General features: G+C 38.1%; 1 protein-coding gene across 3 annotated transcripts in view; it reads right to left on the bottom strand.

Annotated features, from left to right (window-relative positions):
* Window positions 1–25,701, bottom strand: part of LOC136864656 (GTP-binding nuclear protein Ran) — a 92,229-nt gene that overhangs the window by 26,581 nt on the left and 39,947 nt on the right. For all 3 annotated transcript variants that reach the window (XM_067141941.2, XM_067141940.2, XM_067141942.2), the window contains exon 3: window positions 7,702–7,890. In XM_067141941.2, coding sequence (XP_066998042.1) covers window positions 7,702–7,890 — 189 coding nt within the window. The remainder of the gene's footprint in view (window positions 1–7,701; window positions 7,891–25,701) is intronic.

Raw genomic sequence — 25,701 nt, 5'->3', positions numbered from 1 at the left:
ATCACCATAATATGCACAGAGAAAATGCTCTTATGACCTAAAATTTATCAAAATATGCACAATAACATAAAAAATATGACCTAACAGTATTATATTTGAGGTAAAATTCCAGTTGTAAAATCATTAAGTCAGTTTATGACAACGAACCATTTATTTATGAATAAAATGCACAAGAGAAGTTGAACTATGCAATTTGATATTTTAGTGTGCTGCTTATTTTATTAAAATTGTCAGTAAGTTACATAGGTAACGCATGCTTCTGTATCTTCAGTTTATGAGCTCTGAGTTGCAATATACAATGAATACCTTGTGCAAATTTTCAAATAAGATAGACTTCCCACTTTCAGGCAAAAAAACCTTGTACTTTGAAAAACTTCATTCTACTTAAGCTGACAAGAGGAGAGCATATCTGAAATGGACAATATCATTTGAATCTAACTCTAAATGATTACGAGAAACCTCTTCACCCAACAAAATCGTTGAAATGGAACACAATGTGCGATGCCCTTCGTTTCTTCCGAACACCTTTTCCATTTTGTTTGACACTTCTTGCCCGACTTTACCACGACATTAAATTTATTCAGTTATTTTCACTAGTTCTATCTGCTTCACTAGTGGCAATTCTCATGGCTCCAAAGCAGTTATAGTAGCAGGAAGAAAACCAGAATTTGATTTGATGTATGACAGTTGACCTGAAATGTCAGAATTAGACAATTCCTGGGCTAGTCCAATTGAAGCTGCTTCACTGCTATCAAATGAATCAATGATACTTTTCACAATGTTTAAGTTCTGGCAGTAATAGTTGCAGGTTTCAATCCAGAATCCCCCATCTTGTCAAAATTGGAGAAGGCAGCAATGTCTGGAGCTAGCAATTTAAATGATGCAACACGTGAAGGGGCTTTCAAGAAGACCTTTTTGACACACCCAATCAATTTATCAACTCACTGAATTGACTACGAATCTCTTCTGCAACTCTGTGTAAGGTGTGAGCTGAACTACTCACATGCACCATTTTACTATATAATGCTTTCAATGATTTGGCAGCTTTCACCATATCCGTTACGAACAGCAGTACATTGTCATGCTGAACGCCTTTGGTCCATATGGCATACATAAATCTGTCCAACAGTTTACTAATGGTAGAAAAATTGACTTTTTCTAAATGTTCAGTTTATTAAAAACCTTTTGCATGGACCATCTTCTCCCAAAGCCCCCCACCCACCCACCCACCCATTCGCTATATATCTTCCCATAGAATCTGTAGTTTCATCAAATGATACCCATATTTTGTTATTTGCAACCTGCTGTCTGATTTCTTGCATAGTTCTTTCGTAGCTGCAGCTGATGTAGTTCTTTCTTAAAGTGGAAGGATCGGGGAGAGATTTGCCGGTGAATTTTTCTACGAATTCACAAAATTTTGGATCATTCAGCTTATTTAAGGGAATGTTGGCACAAAGAAAGGCTGTACAAAGTTCTTAACAAAATGGTGAATAAGACTGGAGAGATTCTCCTAGGAGCATTTGCTGTAGTCTTTCCATTTTCGATTCGTTGTACTCCACGTTCGTGTGTTTTTTTTTTGTTGCCACATGCTGCTGAACGTTAAATGACTTCTCTGCAGTTACTCTTACATCACACAGTTTACAATACAGTATTTTACCATCACTCGCGAACACTTTCTCACCATATTGAGACACAAACGGTTTTAATTTTACTCTAATACTTCGCTTCACTTTTGGCATTTTTTCTGAACTATACTACACAGAACACACACTTCCAACATCAACAAGATTCAATAACCTCAGACATACTACATTACGAAGGACAGGCTTAAGTAGCTACCTGCTCACTGTTGCGCAAAAGTAGAGTTCATATTGTGAATTCCACAGAAATAGGGGAGGAAGGTAGGTTCATATTTTCCAGGAAACAAAATGTGATGTGTAATTCTGAGAAATACAACAACTCAATTGAACACGGAAGAAAGAAACTGAATGAGGAAAGGTCTTTACTACCTGAAAGAGTGAAAATATGCTCCATCACAGAGAAATGACCATTTATGCACAAATGTGACTAAGTACTATCATTCGATTACTTTTTTCATTACAAGCATTTATGTATGTTTAAGGAACTTATCAGTCTTACCAAAAAATATATGCTCCATCATCAAAATCCTAGCCCTAGTCATCACAAACCCCAAATGTGCCAAATAACATGTGACTGACCAAAGTAGTATGTGGGTGAGGAAAGAAAATAGGGAAAGCCATTCTCCTAACACGTGCGGCAAGAGATTACCGTACCAGCTTTCACCAATTGTAGGTTCAAACGTTTGTTCACATATTTTGTTTCTAAATATTCCACTTGTAATATTGTAGAATGATATTCCACTGTTTAGTTATTTCATCTATCACCATGTTAACAAGATTTTCAGTTTAAATTTGGCCGTCTTGTTTTCCAGCTTTTTCTTAATTTGATGAGTTGAACACATTCTTGTCCTTGCTGAATGTGCAAGAAGTTCTACAAGTCTGCCATCGTTCCCACCAAGCTCTTTCAAACCACATTTAACTTCAGAACCTTGCTAAGCAGGAGTAATTTGACTAACCCTCATTCTGTCTGTGTAATATGTACGCATTCGATCTCAGCAAAAACTAATTTAATGACTATGATTGTTGTTGTTTAAAGGGGCGTAACATATAGGTCATCGGCCCCTAATGGTACAAAATGTAATGACAGTTTAAAAGTTCAAAATCATCCACTGACCAGAATTTTGAAAATGTGACGAAGAATGAATGGATGGATATGAATTTAAAACAATCTGTGGATCGACCCAGAAACTATCATAAACAATGGTATTACTGACCAAGCGACTTCTTCTAAAGCACAATCCTGAATTGAGGATGCTAGTTGTCTAAAGGGATCTAAAATCCAGGTCAATGGCCCCTCATAATGGTACCCATCGCTAGTAAATTAGAACCATGGTATTTGTCATGTTGCGGTACTTATCGAAAGTAGCGTAGACTCGCGGTGTTCCACATATTATGGTACTACTCACAAGATTTTATGTTGCACAGGTAACTCAGACCTATGGTGTTTCACACATAAGGGCACCACTCATAGGCAACAAAAACCCAGGGTGTTCCTCACCTAGGTGTACTAATCCCAGGCACCGGAATTCCCATGGTGTTTCTCATATAGTGGATACTAATCACAGGCAACGCAGACCCGTTGTGTCCATCATATATTGGTACTAATCACAGGCAACAACCGGACCTGTGGTGTTTCTCACAATGGTATTAATCACAGTATTGGAAACCCACAGTGAACCACACACTGCTGCTACTAACCACAAACCTATTGTGTACCTAACACAGTAGTACTACTCACAAGTAAAGGCGACCGCGCGTGATGGTACCAAGCACAAGTAGTTTCATGGTTCTAGTGTAATCATCGCTTGGTCGCCCCTTTTAGTTGCCTCTTACGGCAGGCAGGGGATACTGAAGGTGTATCCTTCATGTGTGTCCCCCAACACAGGGGGATTTGTTGTATAAATGCTTTTGTGCCAGCAGTTATGTTAGAAATATATGCCCATAATTACTTTTCCTGTATTAAAAAGGCAAGGAGTCTCGTTTTCCCAATTATAAAGGAGACCATACCAGTGTATCATTTTTACAAAATACCTACAATAGTTAGATAAAACAGTACACCATATTGTACACAGTATTATATCCTCTTGATGTTGCAGCGATGGTGATTTAAAACAATTTGCTTGATGTCACACAGACACAGGTAGGTTATGGCTACGATTGGATAGGGAAGGGCTAGGAGTGAAAAGGAAGTGATTGTGGCCTTAAGATACAGCCCCAGCATTTGCCTGGTGTGAAAATGGGAAACGAAAAACGAACTTGAGGGCTGCTAACAGTGGGGTTCGAACCCTCTATCTCCAGAATGCAAGCTGACAGCTAAATCACTATTTTTAATATCGTTCTTAATGTGGCCGATAGAATTCCTACCCATTTAAGAGTGCAAAGAGGAAAGAAAAGTTCAGAGAATTTCAAAATTTACACAACAGAGATGTTCTGAAACACGTGCCTACTCCATGGATACCACTGAGAGGATTGTCAAGTGGGAACAACGAAGACTTACAAAATTCGAAAGCATAGTCGAAGTGCAGATGTGTCTTGTTCATCTGCATTGTGGTAAAATTACATAAGGCTTCTTGCAAAAGCATTAGAAATATTTTAATCATCAGACTACATGGAACATGTATTTCTATTCAAAGATGAGGTTTAAATGAATATAGAAGTTGCAAATATTTCTACTAGCAAAGCATAATTTTTTAGCCTTCGATTTTTATAAACTAGTTTCCCTATATTCTGATTAGTGAAACAGAATATTTAGATCAGGCAATCAATATTTTACACTCCGGACTTCTTCGCTGAATGGTCATTGAGGCCTTTGGTTCAGAGGGTCATGGGTTTAATTCCCAGCCAGATAAGGGATTTTAAACGTGTGATAAATTCTTCTGGCTCGGGGACTGGGTATTTGCCCCAACACTCCCCTCTTCACTTTCATACAAGCCACACTACCAACAACCACAGAAACATGCAACAGGTGTTAAATCCCTCTAGATAAGGTGGGCGTCAGTAAGGGCATCCAGCCATAAAACAGGACCAGATCAACGTGTGCAATAGTTTGCGATAGCACAGGTGTAGGAAAATCAGTATTATATTATTTTACACTCCCCGGTTTGTAAGTTTTATTTGGGGACTTGGCAAGAGAGAGATTAAATCAGATGATCGTGTTCTTAAATGTGACACACACTGAGGTAATTCTTCCTATTTTATGAATTCCATATAGCTATGCAAAGAGTGAGGGGGATTCTTAGTACACGCACGCACATTAATGGTGTCCCGGTATAAACCATCAACACTGCCCCACTCCAGTACTGAAAAGGAGGGGAGAGAGTGAAGGGATAGTGTTGAAGGCCACTCCAGTACCGAGAAACAGGGGAAGGGAGTGAACAAGGTAGTGCTGAACAAACAGTGTATGTATTCCGGCCAACATTTCTTTATAAACGTTGTAAGATGGGTCCTATCTTATCACAGATGAATTGAGGCCGTATTATTGGCATGTGGGAGGCTCACATGGTCCCCCAAGCAGTAGCTCAAGCAATACCATGCAGTCTTAAAGACAGTTTGGAGATGGGTAGAAATACGGCAAGAACGAGGCGAAGGATTGGTAGATCATAGGACACATAACAAGGCTCCTAGAAGAACTACTACCGAGCTCGATAGCTGAAGTCGCTTAAGTGCGGCCAGTATCCAGTATTCGGGAGATAGTAGGTTCGAACCCCACTGTCGGCAGCCCTGAAGATGGTTTTCCGTGGTTTCCCATTTCCGCACCAGGCAAATGCTGAGGCTGTACCTTAACTAAGGCCGCGGCCGCTTCCTTCCCACTCCTAGCCCTTTCCCATCCCATCGTCACCATAAAACGTATCTGTGTCAGTGCGACATAAAGCCAATAGCAAAAAAGAACTGCTTCCGAACAGGATGCTGGAATCGTTCAAACTATGGACAATTCTCCGTTTGTAACTATCGATAATGAAATTGCCGGTAAGCCGGACTACCGTGAGTCGCCGACTCCACGCGGCACGCATTTACAATCGACGAGCTGCGAAAAAGGGACGACTTCTCTTCCTATACACAGAGAACTTCGCGTAGGCTTTGCACTACAAGAAAGTGTTACTCCACGACAGGAATAGGAAATTACAATTTGGTTGGATGAAAAGGTATTTTGCTCCGATCCGGGTAAACAGCTGAAGTGCTGGCGTCCAGTTGGAAAGCGTTATGAAGAGCCCTTTGTCCAGGTAACTAATCAGTAGGGTCACGCCACAAGTGGCGTATTGGGGTGGATAAGTGGTGCTGGTCCAGTGGAGTTGATAGAGGTCACTCCACATGAGTGCTTGTGAATATGTGGACATTTTAGAAGGTGCCGTTCTTTCTAGTGTTCGAGCTATTTACCCCATAGAAGAAGTTCCTGTTATTAGGTATGTGCAGGATAACAGCCCTGTTCACACTGCACATGTAACCGAAGCGTTCTTTAAACAGCATTCTGACAGCTTGATTGGCCTCCCAAGTCAGCTGACTTAAATATAATAGAACATGTTTGGGCACGAATGGTAAACGTGTGGTTTCCAGGTCAGGAGAGGACAAGAACGGAACTACCACCGAGACTGGGCGAATCTAAGGAATGAACCAGATTTTTTCCAACATCTAATAGATTCCATTCCCAAGTGGCTAGAGGAAGTGATAAACAGGAACATAAACTGATTATTAACTCTGGGAGGGAGGAGGAGCCCGTCACTTACACTTGTTGTAAATTCAGTATTTGACACAACTCTCGTTATTTAATACCCATTTCACAATTACTTTTGAGTAAATTTCCATTTTTCTTTTCTTGAAATTATGTATCTACAATAATAACGTTATTTGCTTTACGTCCCGCTAACTACTTTATCGGTTTTCAGAGATGCCGAGGTGCCAGAATTTAGTCCCACAGAAGTTCTGTTACGTGCCAGTAAATCTACCTACACGAGGCTGACATATTTGAGCACCTTCAAATACCACCAGACTGAGCCAGGATCGAACCTGTCAAGTTGGGTTCAGAAGGCCAGCGCCTCAACCGTCTGAGCCACTCAGCCCGGCTATGTATCTATAGACAGTGCATTATGTTTATTATTTTACTGTACGTTTATTTTATTTATATATTTTCGAGGAAGATGTGATACGTTCATATTTTTGATAAGATATTTCTGTAAAAAAAAAAGTGTTAATTTTATAATAATTAGTTATGTTGAGATGTTGCAATAATAGCATTTTTGTTGTATATTTTTAAGACACGACTTTCTATTTTATGGAAATTGAATTTGAATGATATGAAAGTATTTTCAGATGTATTTTCTTATTGCTGAAGAAGTAAAATGTATCTTCAGATATTTTTATAAAGAAATGTTTACAGTTATGCATCAATATCTTATTTTAGCATATTAATTTTCTGTGTATAGAATTTACCGTAATTCTATATCCGAGGTGGTAAATTATGATGATATAACTTCAGTAAAGTCCAGAACCAAGTTACGAACTAGTAAAAGGTATTTTCAAATTACGACCCGATATATCGCAGCTACAAAATATTCCTAACTAGTATACAATAATTTTCGGTTAAAAACCTGTTTTACTTCTTGATACTGTAATTATCAGAGTAGGTTACCTAATGGTGTACTTCAATTCATCCGACACTGTGCCCACTTCAGTCACAACAAAGTCTTGTAGCGGGCTGTCTACATGCAGTAATGCGTTAAGCGAGATGGTGAGTCATTGAGCCTTCGGCACTACCCCTTCACTCCCTTCCCTCTTGTTTTGTGCTGGAGTGGCCTTCAACACTACCTTCTCTCTCTCCCCTTATTTTCAGTAATGGAGTGGGGCAGTGTTGATTGTTTATGTCGGGACTCCATTAATGTGCACGTCTGTACACTCACAAAGACAAAAACACAGTTCAGATCCATGCCTTCTGGAAATACTTCTAACCTTAAAATCTGACATTTGACTAGTAGCATACTTCCTTATTCTCAATAGGTGTACTTCATACTTACCAGTTCAGACAGCCTGAAAGGAGAAATCTATAAAAGGTGCACATTTGGTCACTTACTTGCAGATTCTTCTTACGATGAAACACTATGCTTTTTGCCTTTACTTTCCTGTCCTTGATATCAACTTTGTTTCCACACAACACAATGGGTATATTCTCACAAACTCTAACCAGATCTCTATGCCAGTTAGGAACATTCTTGTAAGTTACACGCGATGTAACATCAAACATGATGATGGCACACTGACCCTAGAATGGCAAAAGAAATTTGACATCCATTACACATTTTTCACTCATTTATAACTTTCCAAAAAGTGCACCTTTCTGCTGAAGGACAGTCAAACCTATAAACAAGTAGTTAATAAGCAACTTACCCTGCTACAGAGCAGGCCTTTCTTGCATCACCGATCTTATGAACACTTTACCATCAACAAAACAAAGATTTATTGAAGGAAAAAAACACACACACACACACACACACACACACACACACACACACACACACACACACACACACACACACACACACACACACACACACACACACACACACACACACACACACACACACACACACACACACACACACACACACACACACACACACACACACACACACACACACACACACACACACACACACACACACACACACACACACACACACACACACACACACACACACACACACACACACACACACACACACACACACACACACACACAAAATATGATCAATATGCAAGGGTAATTCTTAAACTACATCATGTTTCATTAAGCAGTAAACTTTTATTTAAAAAGGTACATAGAAGCACTGTCACCTCTTGTACTGGAATTTAATTCAACCAGTTATAAGGCATAGTGCAGTCTTAGCATTAGTTCATGGCCAATGCGTATGATACTGGTCAAAAGAAACATGCAGTTAGTGTGTTTCTGTGCTGTAAAAAAGAAACCCTGGCTAAAATTCACAAGATGTTTAAAGAAATGCATGGACAGCTGTCAACTGCAGTACAGTAAGTTGCTGGGCAAAGAGATTACCAGGCAACACTCTGTACACAAAGATTCAAGATCATCCTTGCAGTGGAATAATGGAATAAGCTTGCATCATATTCTTGTCTTTATAACCTTAGGCATGACACCTTGCAAGTGCTGGGCCTCCAAAGCTGCTGAACTCTCAATGGGATGTGTATCAATTACTAGGATGTAGTGCTTACAATTTTACTACAGGAAATAAATCTTGAATAAAAATTATGTACTAAGTAAAGCCATGATTGCAAGTAAAAATTACTAGAAATCTATTTGTTACAAAGTCATTTGATTACTTTTACTCTATTACATCCCAACTCAGGTTATGGATACAAAGGTGTTCCCAAGCAAAATGTTACACCAACTGGGACATGGGTAGGCACAGTGGGTCAAAATCGAAATCTAGGGGAACAAAATTATTTTTACGTTTTAATCATGAATTTAGAGTGAAAGCAACGTATATAATTTGTTTACTTCATAATAAACATCAGTTAAGACCTTTTTTAAGCTACATCTACGTCTACACATGCAAGAAATTGACTATGACTAGGAGTTGGATAGAGCCTAAACTACAATAAATTATAATAGATTGTACATAGTTTACCTTTAATTTGGAAGACTGCAATTGTGGATAACTGAAGACAGCACTTCAGTCACTATCACTAATCACTCGACCCTGACCTTGATGACTCATCACGTGTCATCTGAAGCATCATGATGAGCAGGTACATCGGGTTCTTTCAGGAGTAGTAATACTTCACTGGATAATGTTCTTCTCGCTTTATGTTGAATTTTGGTTTTATGAGATATTACTGGGTCCGAAGATATCAGCAGCATATGTAATATGTCCTCATTTGTATGTTTTCGTGAGGATTTCCTAGAATGTCCAAATCTGTATTTTCTCAAATCTTTGTTGCGTGTTTCGTGGGCTTCTTCTGACAATTGCCTGATAGGTATACAGTAAAACCTCGTTAATTCGAAGTCGTTAGGACTCAGAAATCGGACTTCGAATTACGTGATTTCAAATTAACCGCCAATTCGAAATTCAGAAGTACCAACCCTTGCCGCGTTACAAAATATTCTAAGGCCCGTTACTGCATGCATTTAACCTTGATTCACAGTTTATGCCTTTCAAATGCCATGAAAAAAGAACTATTTCCAAAATGTATCCAAGAAGGCGCATTTACAGTATTCAAATAATACACTCGGATATCTCACTGGTAAACATAACCTCACGCAACGAAAGAAAGAAAAAAAAGCACGATTCAAAGACGAGGAGAAATCTATGCTCGCTCCCATATGCAAGTGCTTTATTAATTGGATTACTATACTGTAAGCATTTTAGATGCCTTGTATTTACACAGAAAGTTCCCGATGCCCTTAAAATCGAACTTTCGTATGACTATCCTTGTACGATTTCCCGCCATGGCACTTCTCTCGTACTTCAGAAATGTAAACACTTGCCGCGTAACGAAGTATTCTAAGATCCATTAATACATGCAATCACCTCGATTCACAGTTTAAACCTTTCAAATGCCATGGAAAAAACTATTTCCGAAATGTATCCAATAAGGTGCATTTACAATGTTCAAATAATGCACTTGGATAAATCACTGACTAACATAACCTCACGCAACGAAAGAAAAAAAAAAGCACGATTCAAAGACGAGGATAAATTATGCCGGTTCCCCTGTGCAAATGAATTATTTTTTGGATTTCTTTACTGTTTGCATTTTTATTATAGATGCTTTGTACTGGCATGGAAAGTGCCCGACGCTCTTAAAACATCGTGTCTTATCGAAGTATCCTATGACGAGGGAATAAAGTATCTCGCTTCCATGCGCATTGCAACGCACTACTATGACCCCCATCCCTCACACTGTACAGTTTCCAGGCTGGCAATTTCTCCTTTAAAACAATAAGACCGTTTGGGCTCGCATTAAAATAAAGCAATGCAGTTTCACTGGCAATGTCAATATTGTTCGGTGCCTACGGATTTATTATATTTGCCACGTTTTTTCGTCAACTGTCGGCATCGCCAGTGTTCGCGGATTCTGTTTTCCCGCACACTGCATGTTGCGTGATATTACGGCGTTCCTTAAAAGGTTGAACAAACAAGAATTCCGATTTCATTCAACTTAGCAATCATGAAGCGCACTGTTGACCCACCGAAGTGAGTAAGTGCGGAAAGCTACCCCTCCACGTTCCGGAACGCGCGTTCTATTATGACGCGGAGCGGATAAATTTAGAGTAGAAATTACTCTAACATACTATTGTTTTAAAATGTAAAGGCAGTTTCGAATTAAAAGTCTGAATTTCGGTAATGGGGCCGACATTGTACTTCGAATTACGAATTATCCGTATTTCGAATTAAACAATTGAAATAACATGCAAAACTGTATCTCATGTTTCCGGGAACGAGAGCTTCTTCGAATTAGGCGGGATTTTGAATTAACCGATTTCGAATTATCGAGGTTCTACTGTAATACAAAAATCAATTATATCTGAACCATGAATTAATATTATGCACAGTGAATGGCATATAATACCATGGATACAGATTTAGATACAATTTTGCTGTATCCTGGGTGTAGGTTTTGAAAGCTGGTGTATTTATAGGGAACTGACAAGAAAGAGCACACACAATTGTAGAAAAACGTCTGAATAGCTCTTCATTTATACCCGTAATTTCGGATGTCAAGACTGGATCCCCAAAGAAACGGCGATCAGTGTTGCCGTCATTCGAATTTCCGACGCCTCCAGATCTTGGTTTGTCAACATGCAGACCCATTTCTGATCGAAATTTATTTTGTATTACTTTCCTTCTGTTTACTATTTTTGTCTTATCTTCATCCCCCCCTTGCTTGCCATTTCTTAATTTCTATTTTGTAAGATATATGTAGCACGCATTCAATAAAAACCCGGACCCAACAATGGAGGGTAGATAATCCAAAATTATAGCTCTCTTCAGGATAAACACCTCTGTGCTGATGAACCTGTAATAGAATTGCAGACTTTTCCATCCACCATGGTCAGCAATAGTGTTTGATTAATATATATGTACTGATCATTAATTTCTATTTTAGTTGGAGGGACGTTATTTCAGTTTCAACTAATTGAACATCTCGCCTAGACAATTCGACAGTCTCCTTTTCAAACTATTTAAGAGGTGTGCAAAATCGTGTCAAAGAAGATTGTGGGTTCTGCCATAAAATTTCCTTTTCATTGTTGCATTTGTAATGGAACAACCAACTACAAAAACATCAGTGTCACTGCCGTCATCATCTGTAAATTTCTGCTTATACTGATAATGTCTGCTTGAACCATCACACCCCCATTTTAATATAATATGAACTGTATCACTGATAGAAATAGACTGTTTCAAAACATCATCTTGAACTACTGCAAGGCGCTCAATGGTATGGTCGACCAGTGATTGCAATGTTATTGTGGCTGATGTTTCTCTCATTGTTATTGAGTCACTTGGTGAATAGCATTTCTGTTTTGTTTTTCTAATGATGTGGTAAGGTGGGAAAATATTACAGTTCCTATTTTTGCATTCAAGTCGCATATTCATGTATTGACTTTTGCTGTAATTGTTATCAACAAGGAATGATAGAGCCTCTTCACCGGTAAATGGTACAGGTTTCACAGCTGATGATATATAGGATTTTTAAATTTTAGTAGCTCTAAGTGGAAACTTAAAGAGTTTCTTTAACCATTTTTGCAGCATCTCGTTTTCCAGACGTGTGCAATGATACTTGTGTGGCAAAAATAAGTTCCTGTTCTGAATGTGGAGAGAGTAGCGGTTGAATTTTTCGTCTCTTCGATTTTTCACTACTTTCATGAAAAAGCTTTCTAGGCCTTCCGACTCTCGATGCAGATGGAGTAGGAGGATTTACATTTTCTGTTAATTTAGAATCTTACACAATTTTAGAAAATTTTATCTTCTCTTTTAACCAATCACAATATTTTGAAATGAATTTTGCTTTACTTCTATGAACCTGCTTCCACCGCCTGGTAAAATTATCAACAAAATCCTTTAAATCTCCTTGTAGGCATTCAGTTATCTCTTCAGAACAATTGTCTATCCCTAATTTACTTTGACAAAGTCACAAAGTTCCACTTTTGACACAATCTTCGAACCCAGTGCTTCAAATAGTTGTAAACGCGTGAGAACTGGTTGCGCGGCATCTTCTAAAACGTAACATAACTAAGTAAGTTGCAAAAAGATGCAAAAATTCTTATAATAGGCGTAAACTACAAGACTTTATCTACATTTTAACATTAAGTAGACAGTGACGCAGAGTGATGCGACATAATTTTAAAAATAGTTAAATATTACATGATGCAAATATAGCTAAAATTGCATAACAATTACGCCCATTAATAACTAAAACCCGTTACAAATGTAAAGATACCTTCAGCTGCATGTTCCATCTTAAAGCATCACACTAACCTCAAAGACAACTAAACCACAGCCAATTACATTCGCTCTCCAATTCAGACTGCGAGATATGCACGCACAACACAGGAGATAAGATTCCAGCTTGAACAGTGGTGACAGATTTACACTAAGATGCGTTTATATCCCAGAATAGTGCGCAGCAATTATATGAGAATGCTGTAGGAGTAATAAATTTTGATTTTTTAATTATGAAAAAAATAATTTTGTCCTAGATTTTGATTTTGACCTACTGTGCAATGTAGGCAGATTACCATACAGCAAGTTTGTTGAAGGTGGGGTTTCCAGCAAGTTACCCATAAAGAAACAGACTGGGTACAAGGAATACTTGACACTGTACAGCATAGAGACCACTTCCTTGCAAGAACTGTGACAGAACATAAAACATGGCTACACCAACTTGAACCAGGGATAAACAGTGGCACCATGCGAATTAGCCCCCACTCACAAAGAAATACAAAGGGACACCTTTGGCAGGAAAAGTAATTCCTATTGTTTTCTGAAATTTGGACAGACTTCTGTAAGTGGACATTATGGCTCAAGAAACTACCAGTACTCGTACTAAGAAAAATGCTGTACTACCACAGACATGTTTTGCTTTTGTGTGACAAAGCTCACCGAACATCAGTATGTCTGTAAGAAAAAAAAAGAAAAAAAAAAGAAAAAAAAACTAAGGACACACTATAAAAACCAGAATGGAGATCACCACCACAGCCCTGATCTGATACACTCAGATTACTACATCTTTGGTTAACTGAAAGACTCTTCCTGGCATAAGGTTTGAAGATTCCCTGAGGATTGCTCCCACACAATGGCTTAAACAAACTGAACCACTATTTTATTGTGCACGGATTCATGCACTCGTTCCAAGACACTAAGCGTATAAGCAGTGTGCCTAAATGATTAAGATATTTGCAGTGAAGACGAACGTGTATAATAAAAAGTGGCTCTCTAAGAAAAAGAAAAAATGAAGTGATGCGTAAGTTTGAAGCGACCCTTATAAATCAACAAGGACAGTAATAATGGGGCAAATATTCTTAGGTTACATAGGCCTGCTAACACCTTAACTGAACAAGTAAATGTAAATTATTTGTAAAGACAAGCCTTTCAGGATCAGTCCACTCAAAATGAGACACTGCTGATACATCTGGTTTTCCCGAATGATTTTCTATAGCTCTCAGAAGAAATGACATCCCTCGAGAAATTCCAAAAGTATGAATTAAACTTCCAACAATGTGAGCATTCTCTAAAATGCAGGAAACACTTTCAATTCTGTAGAACAGTCAAGGAGATCCATAGTAAGAAAGCAAGGTTTTTATTAAACCACTTAAATTCCATAGTAATTCACAATGCCTCAGTCTCAGATTATGTAATCAAGTGGACAGCTCAAGCAATACTGGCATAGAGCAGAATCCATCATTTTCTGGGCCAGAAATGTTGATGACACCTTGGCCATACTGGATGGTAATATCGAAGATGCACCTACTCAGTTGAATTTAAATGACCTTAAACCTCAAAGTTCACTCTGGAATCCGAAGCCCAACATTCCCTTAATTTTCTTAATTTAACCATTACCAGGCATTCTGACTAGTTACCACAAATATAGAAAAACCTACCCGAACTGATAATACTATCTCACTGGACCCGTTGCACCCTCGGGCATATAAAAGGGCAGCCTATTTTAGCATGGTCAATAGAGCCTTCACCATTCCCATCAATACAATAGGCATTTTATTGAAAAAAATAAAATATAATGTGAAACATTGTCCATCTACACTAACCTAGAGAAAAAGCAGCAAAAAACTTTTCTGGACAGTGATGATATACACCAAATATCTAGCGTTTTTAAGAAGTATGATCATAGAACAGCCTACAAAAATAATGATGATAATAATAATAATAATAATAATAATAATAATAGTCATTTTTTATAAAACACATTCAGTCAACAAACAGAATAAGTTATCAAAAGCAGGAGTGTATAAACTCAAATGTAGGAAGTGTGAAGCCTCATACATTGGTCTAACTGATAGAAGCTTTTTGATACGCTATTTGGAACATGTCAGTGCTAGAAGATATAACAGATTCTCTGCCGAGTCAGCATATGCACGTTTTAAATCATGAATTTTCCATCTATTGAACATGTGGAAATACTTCTAGCACACTTGTTAACACCTGTACTTGAGGACATAATATACAAAGTAGCCAATAAGAGTGCTTCTCTCAACATTATTGAAAATTGTTTCACCCACCTGGATCAACATACTAATCCGAACTTAAATCTTAATGAAAACTCTGTTTAATCTAATATTCTATATGATGCAATCATTCCGATTTATAATAAATACAGTTCGAACAAAAAACACAATCCCAATCCAAGTCCAGTCTTTCGTCACTCCCTTGGTGGCCTCCCATTTCACCTTTAGCTATAGCCATGCCTCCCCTCTACCTACCCCTTCCCCCTGGCCCTTGCGATACATGTCTGTCTCCGCTTGATCAGCTGTTTTCCCCCTGTATGTGTGCATAGTTTGACATCGTGAAGGGGTAAGTCTCACACAACTTCAATTGGCTACGTGTTCCTTTTTATCACGGGTGCTTATTCCAGTTTTATCCTCTTCTTCCACCTACAGCATTACCCCACATTTACGTTTTCCCGTCTTTTACAATAATTTTTGTTGGTCCCCTGAGATTTCCTATGCTCACAATGTATTAAAATCCTCAACTTTACGTTTGCGACATTTTATGCTTCCCGCCATTGACAGGCCGTTCAAGAGGAAGAAATTCGAGGTAAAATGGCGTTGCAACTAACCTAAAACAATTTGAGCAACCATGGCATGACGACCAAATCAAACAACCATGGTCTATAATAACTTTTAGTATTGAACTTCCGCTTAACTTACGCAGCGCATTCTTTGATATCAGGTGTTTTCCACAACGTCCTAAACCTTAATTTCCAATCTGACAATGAGTTGAATTAACTTCTAAATCTCACATTCACACAAACTTTCTACCATAATCCTATGACTTTTGAATGCAAGTAAACAAACACCAAACAGAAATCAAAAACCTGTATAATACCGCACATATAGTATCTGGGTAATGGCAAAATGCACAGCCCAACAGAACCACAAAGGAGAAGGAGATATCAGGTGTTTGCTTTGTTGCTACGTACAGTATAAGCCACAAGAAGGAGACTTTATCAAGTGATTCAGTGTTTGTCTTGCCAGAGTTCTTTATTTCACGGTTATTGTTTTACACTTGCGTTAGTTGTTGAGTTGTTAAAGTTATTGTCTCCGATTCGTCACCTTTATTTTTGTTATTTGTTGAGTTTTTCTTGTTCTTGTTATGCGAGTCGAGCAGTTAAAGCGAATTGCCGCAAACTTCCTTTCCCGTTGTTTGTATTTGTTAATCCTTCTTTGTTATTGCTTTATTGTTTTCCTGCTAAAAATGGAAAAAAGAAGGAAGGAAAACTTTCACTATGGATGAGAAAGTTTGAATATTAGAAAAGGTTGATTCATACTGCGGAACACGCGTTTCATTGGCACGCGAATTGCAGCTTCCATTTTATCCATGCTGAACACAATTGTGAAAAACAGAGGAAGCATTACAAGTGCTTAGAATGTGGACCAAACTCCAAGGAAAGGAAGTATGAATCATACTGCAAATACGAGGAAGAGGAAATAAAAAAATTGGTGTGCTCATAACAGAGAAGGCACTAAAAGTGGCAAACATTCTTGACATTCAAAATTTCAGCACATCCAATGGCTGGATAGACCAATTTAGGAAAAGGTATAACCTAACCTATAAAACTGTTAATGGGAAATCTAATGCAGTTAGTGATGAAACTGTGGAAGAATGGATCGATAGATTGCAGGAGCTGACCAAGGATTATCAAACCCAGGAACATTTTTAACCTAGATGAAACTGGACTGTTTTTCAGTGTGTTGCCAGCAAGACTTCGGCATTTAAAGGAGATAAATGCCATGGTGGGAAACACAGCAAGATGAGGCTCACAGTTATGTTGGGAGCCAATGCTGATGGCTCTCAGAAGCTCCACCCCTATGTGATAGGGAATCTAGAAAACCTCGTTGCTTCAAGAACGTGCGATCATTACCTACTGTCTACGACGCCAATCATAAAGCCTGGATGACCTGAGATCTTTTCCGACAGCAGTTAATTGCTCTGGATTCAAAAATGGGTGCGCAAAATAGGAAGATTCTTCTTTTCATCGACCGTTGTCCTGCACATCCTGTGGATGTTAATTTGAGGAATGTGCAGTTAGAATTTCTGCCTGCTAACTGCACAAGCAAGCTACAACCTATGGATATAGGGGTTATTCATTCCTTTAAATGACTTTATAGGAAGTACCTGGTGCAGCGAATTTTATTCCTTATGGATACTGGAAAGGATCCATTATTTAAAGTTTCAATCCTGGATGCTCTTCACTCCATTGCTAAGTCTTGGAAAGCCGTGAAGTAGACTACCAACTCAAATTGTTTCTTGAAAGCAGGATTTTTCAAGAATCATCCCAAATCTCAGCTGCCAGAAGAAGGCCTGCTACCTGACGTATGGAGAATGTTGCAGTCAGACTGCTCTACTGAAGATTTTCTTCAGGTAGATGATTCTGTGATCACTGCAGAGGAAAGAAGTGTGGAGGAGTTGGTTGCAGAGCAAACAGCAGCTGAGTCTCCCACCAGTGACAGCAATGAAGCAGAGGAAGACGGTGAAGTGATGCCTACCAGTGATGATGCAAGTGCAGCAGTGGATGTTTTACGCAGGTATCTCATCTGTAGAGGGGGGTGAAAATAATTTTCATAACCTTTATGAGCTTGAAAAACAAATAGAGGTCATAAAAAAGGTGTAAACATATCGATTCTGGACTATTTTGGTAGGATGCAGTGATTGTGTAGTTTTCCATCTGGAATAAACCTGTGTTAATGTTGTAAATACAAGTACAATAGTAGCAATTAAAATGTTGCTATCAGAGAAAATATTGCGTCTTAGGCAATTAGCCATTTTAAGAAAGTAACTACTGTACATTAAAAGAATATATTACACAAATTTTTAACCACCTGCCGGTAACCTTTTCCTGGGCAAAGGACAAGCAGAATTACAAAGGCAGTGCAGTCAACAGTTAATAAAGTACAGTAATTAACTTGCATGGACCTTTATTTGAGGAAAGTACAGTAAATCGATTGAGATTGAAATACTTATAAATTAATAATATGCATTTGTGTAACATTTACCTCCTTTTCCACAGCGTTTTTATATATACCCGTACAAATTGTTTCCCACGATTTACCGTGCCGAACACTCAAAACTGCTCGTCACACATGCGGTCTTTAGAAGTGTGCCCATGGAAATATTGAAGGGTCTCGTGAAACCACAATGCATTCCCATGACTAAGCAAGCTTTCAGCAGTTTGTTGACAGTGTTTACTGTGTGTATTTCACACGGAGACCTAGTTTATAAACATTGTATTCCCGTTAGAGATCATTTATATTAGATTTCTTACAATGTTGTCCGCATATCGGCGGAGAAGATTTGCAAGGTTTGAAAATGCAAAATAGTAGTTGGAGTTTACTGGAGGTAGTAAGCTTTCCAGCAGAGGTTCAGAATAATATTTGATTAATATTATAGTGATAATGATTCCGAGAATCATAAAAACACGAACAAATATTGTGTGAAGACTGAGGGAAGGGGCTACAGAAAACTAGTAATAAAGTGATAATCGTTGGAATGAACTGGAAATAGGGGAAAACAATGCTGGTTCAAATCATGATTTACCTTTTGGGAGTTCAGAAAAGAAAAGAAAAAAATGATTTATGGGATGGTAATTTTTTTTATGAGCTTGTAGTAAGGCAGACTAATATTCATTCTGATTATTTACAAAGAAAAACTGGCACTGTTGATTCATCGCAAAAAATTACACTGATATAACTGCACATGTGGTGTTTAATTTATATGGGTTTAGTTGTTTTGCCTGATAATGACTTCATTCCTAAAAGACTTGAGTGTGTGCCTGTTAGTAAGACAGGGAATTACTGTGAAAGTGTTTAGGGCAAGTAAAAATATATACGCACTTATTTAGAAATGAAATTCAAAAGAAATTACAGTCACATCTTTATTTGTTGGACTTCTACGTTTCCTTCAATGGGCAACATTTATACTGGTGTGTATTGGGATTGATATGCCCATCAGAAAATATCGTAATTCCGACCAGGCGGCTGCCTGTAAATGGGGAACGGCAAAGGGTTAATAGATTAAAACCCCTAAGGTTTCCTAATAATGCATTATGGTTTCTTATCAAAGGGGGTAACAAAAAAAGATAAGATTAATGGAACAAACCTTCACAGAAGAAAAACAAAGAAAATAAAATAAAATAATACAAACATGAGCAACAAATTTGTGCAGAATCAAAGGATAAACTGATACGTGTTGTAGGACTTCCTAACTGTCTGACTAATTTTACAAACATGTAAAACTGCATTTAAAATGGAAATTATGAAAATTAATATTCATTAAATAAAATACACACTCGTCGGACCTTGTACTCACACTTGTTACCTGCTTGCTTACACATACGTTTTTTGAAGGGCGCCAGCTGCCACTCAGTGCAGCAATAATAGAATGAGACTCTTGACTATCTCTAGGGTGTGGGGTGATAAGCTTACTTTTGACAACATGCCATATAAGTTCTGGGAAAAGGAGATTGGCGTTCGGTTTCCCCATTAATTTTGAGGTTAAGATATTTTACTGTCAATAAAATAAAACTATGAATTCGTTTGATAGAACAATATATATTCTTTAAATAATATATCAAAAATAGCGAGTCTTGTTGCGATAAAACAGATGAGAATATGAAATTATGACATTGCAACTGAAAGAAACTGGGCATGAATTTGAATTCTTCTTGACCGGACATATAACAATTTATACGAAATATTTCCCTCACTGATTAACTTGACTGTACCTTCAACACTTTTAGTGTAATTACGACGTATTCCTTTGATCTGGTATTTACTGTAAATGTGTCACGCCTAACTTGGTGATACATCCTTGTGACTGCTTCTTCTCCATATCATCTGACTTCTTTGTAAGTCAATATGGTATTACCTCTTGGCAGGTCCAGTGTTGCCCTCTCTGACTCCATGGTAAGCCCTTGCGTCCGTGTCTTCCACTAAGTGACGGACCAACTTTGGCCTCACTCTCTCAATGACCAATAATTAATGGCTCACTGAGTCTTCTCCATCTCTCGTTCACACTCGTTGACTGACCGACTGAGGCCTCTTCATCTAGTAGACTACTTCACTGTACTGCTTCCGTTTAAGTAATGACTGACGCTACAATATGCACCCACCTTTTATAGACGTTGGTTGACACAGCTACGTAATCTCCAGAAATAACAATGACATACTCCCACAACGCGGCAAATATTACATACAGTTGTGAAACCGCCGCCGGCTCGTTGGGTTTCTCAAAGAAAGTGAGCTCAGTGCTAACTAAAAACGATGACGTAGCTGTGGCATAGCAATGACTTGGCAGAATCCCCAGTAGTATAACAATATAACGACGTCACATCCACATCTGATACATCGAAACTCTCACTGTACAGGTATTTAATGATAATCTACATATACGTATATATGCATACACTCAATTACAAATACGCATGCGAAAAGCTTTGCGTACTGGAATTGAATAATAATTATAACAAAATAATAGTAATCTCACAGATAAAATAATAATACTGACAATAATAATAATAATAATAATAATAATAATAATAATAATAATAATAATACAGATAAAATAATAAAAATACAGATATCATCTTGTAACGGGATTTGAACCGTTACAGTGTGGATAAAAAAGCCAGAAATGACCAGGCGGTTACCGTTTTTTCTTTTTTCAAGACTAGTTTTATTTCCGCTATGGACTGAACTCTATTCACTCCCCTGTATGCAGGGTTTATTGACTTTCAAGAATTTGTTTATATCTATTCTGAATATATCCATTTCTGAGCCCCTGCATGCAACATTACCAATTGGACTTTAAGAAGTAATATATTATCCTCTGCGCCAGTGTCGCAAATATTTCACTCAAATGATCAAGTGCAATTGAACTACAGAACTTACTAGAAACAATATGATTACTGTACTCAGACTGTGAATAAAATTCTACACTGTTATTATTTTAATGTTCATGTAATATTCTCAAGCACTGTCGTAAAATTGATGCGAAGTGCATTTGAAATACTATTCACAGAATTTACCGACAATATATGTACATAGAAATCAAGACATTTTAATGACATACTTTTACTGCCATCACGAAATATTTTAATATCCATTTCATGTATCTATCCATATATCATAATGTACGTCATTGTACTGTACATATAGCTCTTAACACTAGTTTTATTACTTTGTAAGAAGATATTGTTCAAGGGCTCGACAATGTGTACTCAAGACTGATGATGACCCCAAGTAGGGTCGAAACTAGTCCCTGGTAACACTGTGATGTAAATATTTGCATTGCAAGTAATGTAAAGTATTGAATAGGTGAAATAATACAATATTTGTGAAATCAAATTAGATGCAGTTGTGGCAGAACTGAGCAGATAGAAAATACCAACTTCTAGATTTCTGTATATTAAGAGCACTGTACTAAGCTTGACACAAGCAATATATTTACTCACGTATTAGACAACCAATCCCCCCCACCAAATTTAAAGCAAAAAAAAAAAAAAGGGGGGGTTGTCCAATATGAGATAAATATTGTGCAGTGAACACACGACTTCTACGCTATAAAGAGCTAGAAATTGTACATGTTAACATTCGACACTATTCCTTAAAAAATTTACAAATTTATTCCAATTTTTACTGGCTGTTTTTGTTGGCAGGCAGTATTTCTAAAATTGAAAAGAATGGTGAACACATGACTTTTAGGCCTATATAGAAAGTAAATTTAGTCAGTTTTAGTTACTCTTATTGTTTCCTCATCCCCAGGTGGTGCAGCCCCCTATGGAGGGGAGTACACGTACCATTTTTACCGCATATCAACTTTCCTGCCATTCTTAAATCTCTGGCAATATGGTACCAGGAATCAAACTAAGGCCCCCATGAACGGCAGCCAACTGTGCTAACCATTACACTGGCGGATATTAACTTTTAAAAAAAAAAAGACATACCATGAGTGATGCGTGCTTTAATTGCATAGGTCAGGCACAAAACTTTTCACCTATTTGTACATCAGAGCTGCAGTAGGCCTATGCTACGGAGGCGATATTTGTTTACTATGAAACACAGATATACTGCATGACTGACACGTTTTCATTGCGCAGGTCGTATGGACGAAAATATTCACCAATACGCGAGGGGGTCTAATACAATAGTAAATACAGTAATAAACACATCCCTGACTTTTTGCCTAATGATTTCAAAAAGTGTGGAGATTATTCGTGTGTGTACAGTGTTAGAGATTTACACTTGTTCAAGTTTGTCTATATGTAAGACTTATGTTCCTTACAGAGAAATATTCGTGCTTTATTGCAATAATTCAAGAAAATCTTGTTTGTGTCTACAAATAATCAGGCATATTTGTCTCAACATCAATTCAGGAGGATATTTGTTTAACCTAATGCATTCTTTGGAGATGCAAGGCTCGAATTTCACCTGTGAGAATTATCTGCGGGGTTTGTACACTTAACCCACGAATAAGGAGGAAATTGCTTGTTCAAATTGGTATCAAAATTATAACATTCACATACGTACTCAAAGACATGGCTGAACTCGCATTGAAAAGCGCCATTCATATGCATTCAGGACGAACTGGGTTTAAAAAAACTATCACTGCCAATTAAGTCGCAGCTATATATCCATAATAAGACATTTCACAACTTCTTTTATGTCGCACCGACTCAGACACGTCTAATGGCGACGATGGGATAGGGAAGGCCTAGGAGTGGGAAGGAATCAGCCGTGGCCTTAAGCTACAGTCCCAGCATTTGCCTGGTGTGAAAATGGGAAACCACGGTAAACCATCTTCAGAGCTGCCGACAGTGGGGCTCAAACCCTCTATTATCCTGGATGCAAGCTCACAGCTGCGCACCCCTAACCGCATGACCAACTCGCCCGGTAATCAGAGATTTCAGTAAATCATTTTGGACGATACTACAACAGTGGAGTCAAATTTCCTGAATGAGCTGGCACAGCATTATTCTAGCAACCCAAAGTTAGAACCTTATTTCGGAAAGAAGTTTCTGCAGTCAATCCATGCCATAGACTTGTATTCATCAGTAAATGTCTCTCCACTGAACAATATTTGAAGGGCCAGGGGAAAAAAGTAGGAGAGTCAATATTTGTACAACTTGAGAAAAAGCAACTTTTGTCCTTGACTTCCCTAGTTCTTTCCCCTAACAGCAAAACTGAGTGCTAATTTCTCCTGACTCCCCTGCTTTTTTTTTTCCATTTCCGACCTCTGAAAAGATGGGCATGATCACTCTGAAATGGACTGTAACAATATCTCAATTTCGATGAAAAAGTGACTTGCCTGGATATTTTCCCCGACCCTTCATTTACTTTCCGCCCCTTTGCCACACTTACTGTTAGCCGTGCACGATCTTATAGACTAAGACTGTGTGTGTGCGAGCGCGAAAGGCAAGAGATATTTTGCTCCTCATGAGCTTTTGAGGCAACAGAACCACCATGTGTACCTCTCCTCGCACTCATTGGTAACACGTGCTGGTTATTTTAGATTAGAATTTTTTTTGGTGGCAAAGGTGTGTGTATATTTTTGTACTGCACCAAATTTTCTGCTATTATAGTTGCAATTACAGAGCACGAGTGGATTTTTAAACGTTTCTTTAACGTCTTGACGTAAATACATTTCCTACTGCCTAACTTTCAAATTCTAGAGCTACAGTTGAAAGCCCCCTTTTGGTACCTGAACGAGTAATTCCAGCTGTCTGCCAGCATTTGACAAGCAAAAATCAAAGCCACAGGTGTACCTGGGCCCTGTTTCATAAAACTAACTAATTAGAACTCATAAAAATAATTGTTAGTTAAACCAAATTCTGTTTCATAAGGATTTACCCATGATTAATAAAATATCTTTGCTCATATTAGTTTTTAGTCAGCTGATACAAATGGAGGTTAGAATCTGTGATGCATATGCACTTTGTGTTTGTTCCTAGCAGTAGTCTAGTGATGACTACACACGGCTATGAATCCAAATGTTCGATAGGCTCACTTGATATTTTCGTTGCTCATATGAGAATGGATAAAAGTGAAAATAATGTGAGAGAAGGAAGTTTGTGGAAAGTGAGTTCAAGCATAAACTATTTGCATTTTTTTTGCATATTATAACCCTCCTTGTTCCTTTTACTTTTTTATTTTATGTGCTCTTAAAAATCTCTATTCAGATGGACAAGCAAAATCTTTACTACCCCCTGTGGAAGGGGGCGGTAAAAAAACACGGTATCCCCTGCCTGTCCTAATTGGGAGCACGGGTTGGTGACCACAGGGCCACGAGCTGATTCCTGACATTGCTTCCACTTTTGCCAGGCTCCTCACTTTCATCTATCCTACCTGAGCTCTCTCGTTCAACTGGTTCTTTTTCGACCCTGACTGTATCAGGTTGCGAGGGCTAGAGTGTCTTTCATTTTCACACCCTTCGTGGCCCTTCTCTTTCTTAGGCCGATACCTTCATTTTTCGAAGTGTCTTATCCCTTCCATTTTTCTATCTGATTAGTGTTATGTAGAGGATGGTTACCTAATTGTACTTCCTCTTAAAACATTCACCACCACCATCATCTTGGTTTACTGGTGATATAAAATTTTTTTTTTTTTTGCTAGTTGCTTTATGTTGCACCGACACAGATAGGTCTTATGGCGACGATGGGACAGGGAAGGGCTAGGATTGGGAAGGAAGCGGCCATGGCCTTAATTAAGGTACAGCCCCAGCATTTGCCTGGTGTGAAAATGGGAAACCATGGAAAACCATTTTCAGGGCTGCCAACAGTGGGGTTCGAACCTACTATCGGCCGAATACTGGACACTGGCCGCACTTAAGCGACTGCAGCTATCGAGCTCGGTAGTCGAGATTTTAAAGGATAGCTAGAGTCTCTGAGTAGAAATGCACCTGTGGAGTGCAAGGTGAAACTGCTGTTTTCAGGTTATGCTTCATTCCTTGCAGTGGAACGATCTATTACCAATCCTATCAAGAAAATATCCAAAAGTTCTGTAATCTAACCTAAATCTCACATTGTATTCATATGCTTGTTACCTACCAGTACAGGTTGTTCTTGGCCTAACATTTATTGAACGGTGAATACCTACACAAGTTCCCCATCACTATTTGAATCAGAGCTGACCATTTCACTGATCTTCACGATTTAATATTAAAATACCGCTCACTTTGGTTTCACTAATAATATGGATTAAGAGTCAAAATATACTCGTGGAAACATTACCAATAATATGAGTAACTTATTAGTCATGTTGTCTATGAAACAATTTACTAATATTATTAGCTAATAACTTTAGGAAACACTAATATTATTGGTT

This window comes from Anabrus simplex, chromosome 2 (assembly GCF_040414725.1).
Source record: "Anabrus simplex isolate iqAnaSimp1 chromosome 2, ASM4041472v1, whole genome shotgun sequence".
NCBI lineage: Eukaryota > Metazoa > Arthropoda > Insecta > Orthoptera > Tettigoniidae > Anabrus > Anabrus simplex.
The sequence above is the reverse complement of the archived record's forward strand: the minus strand, read 5'-3'. Positions and strand labels throughout refer to the sequence as shown.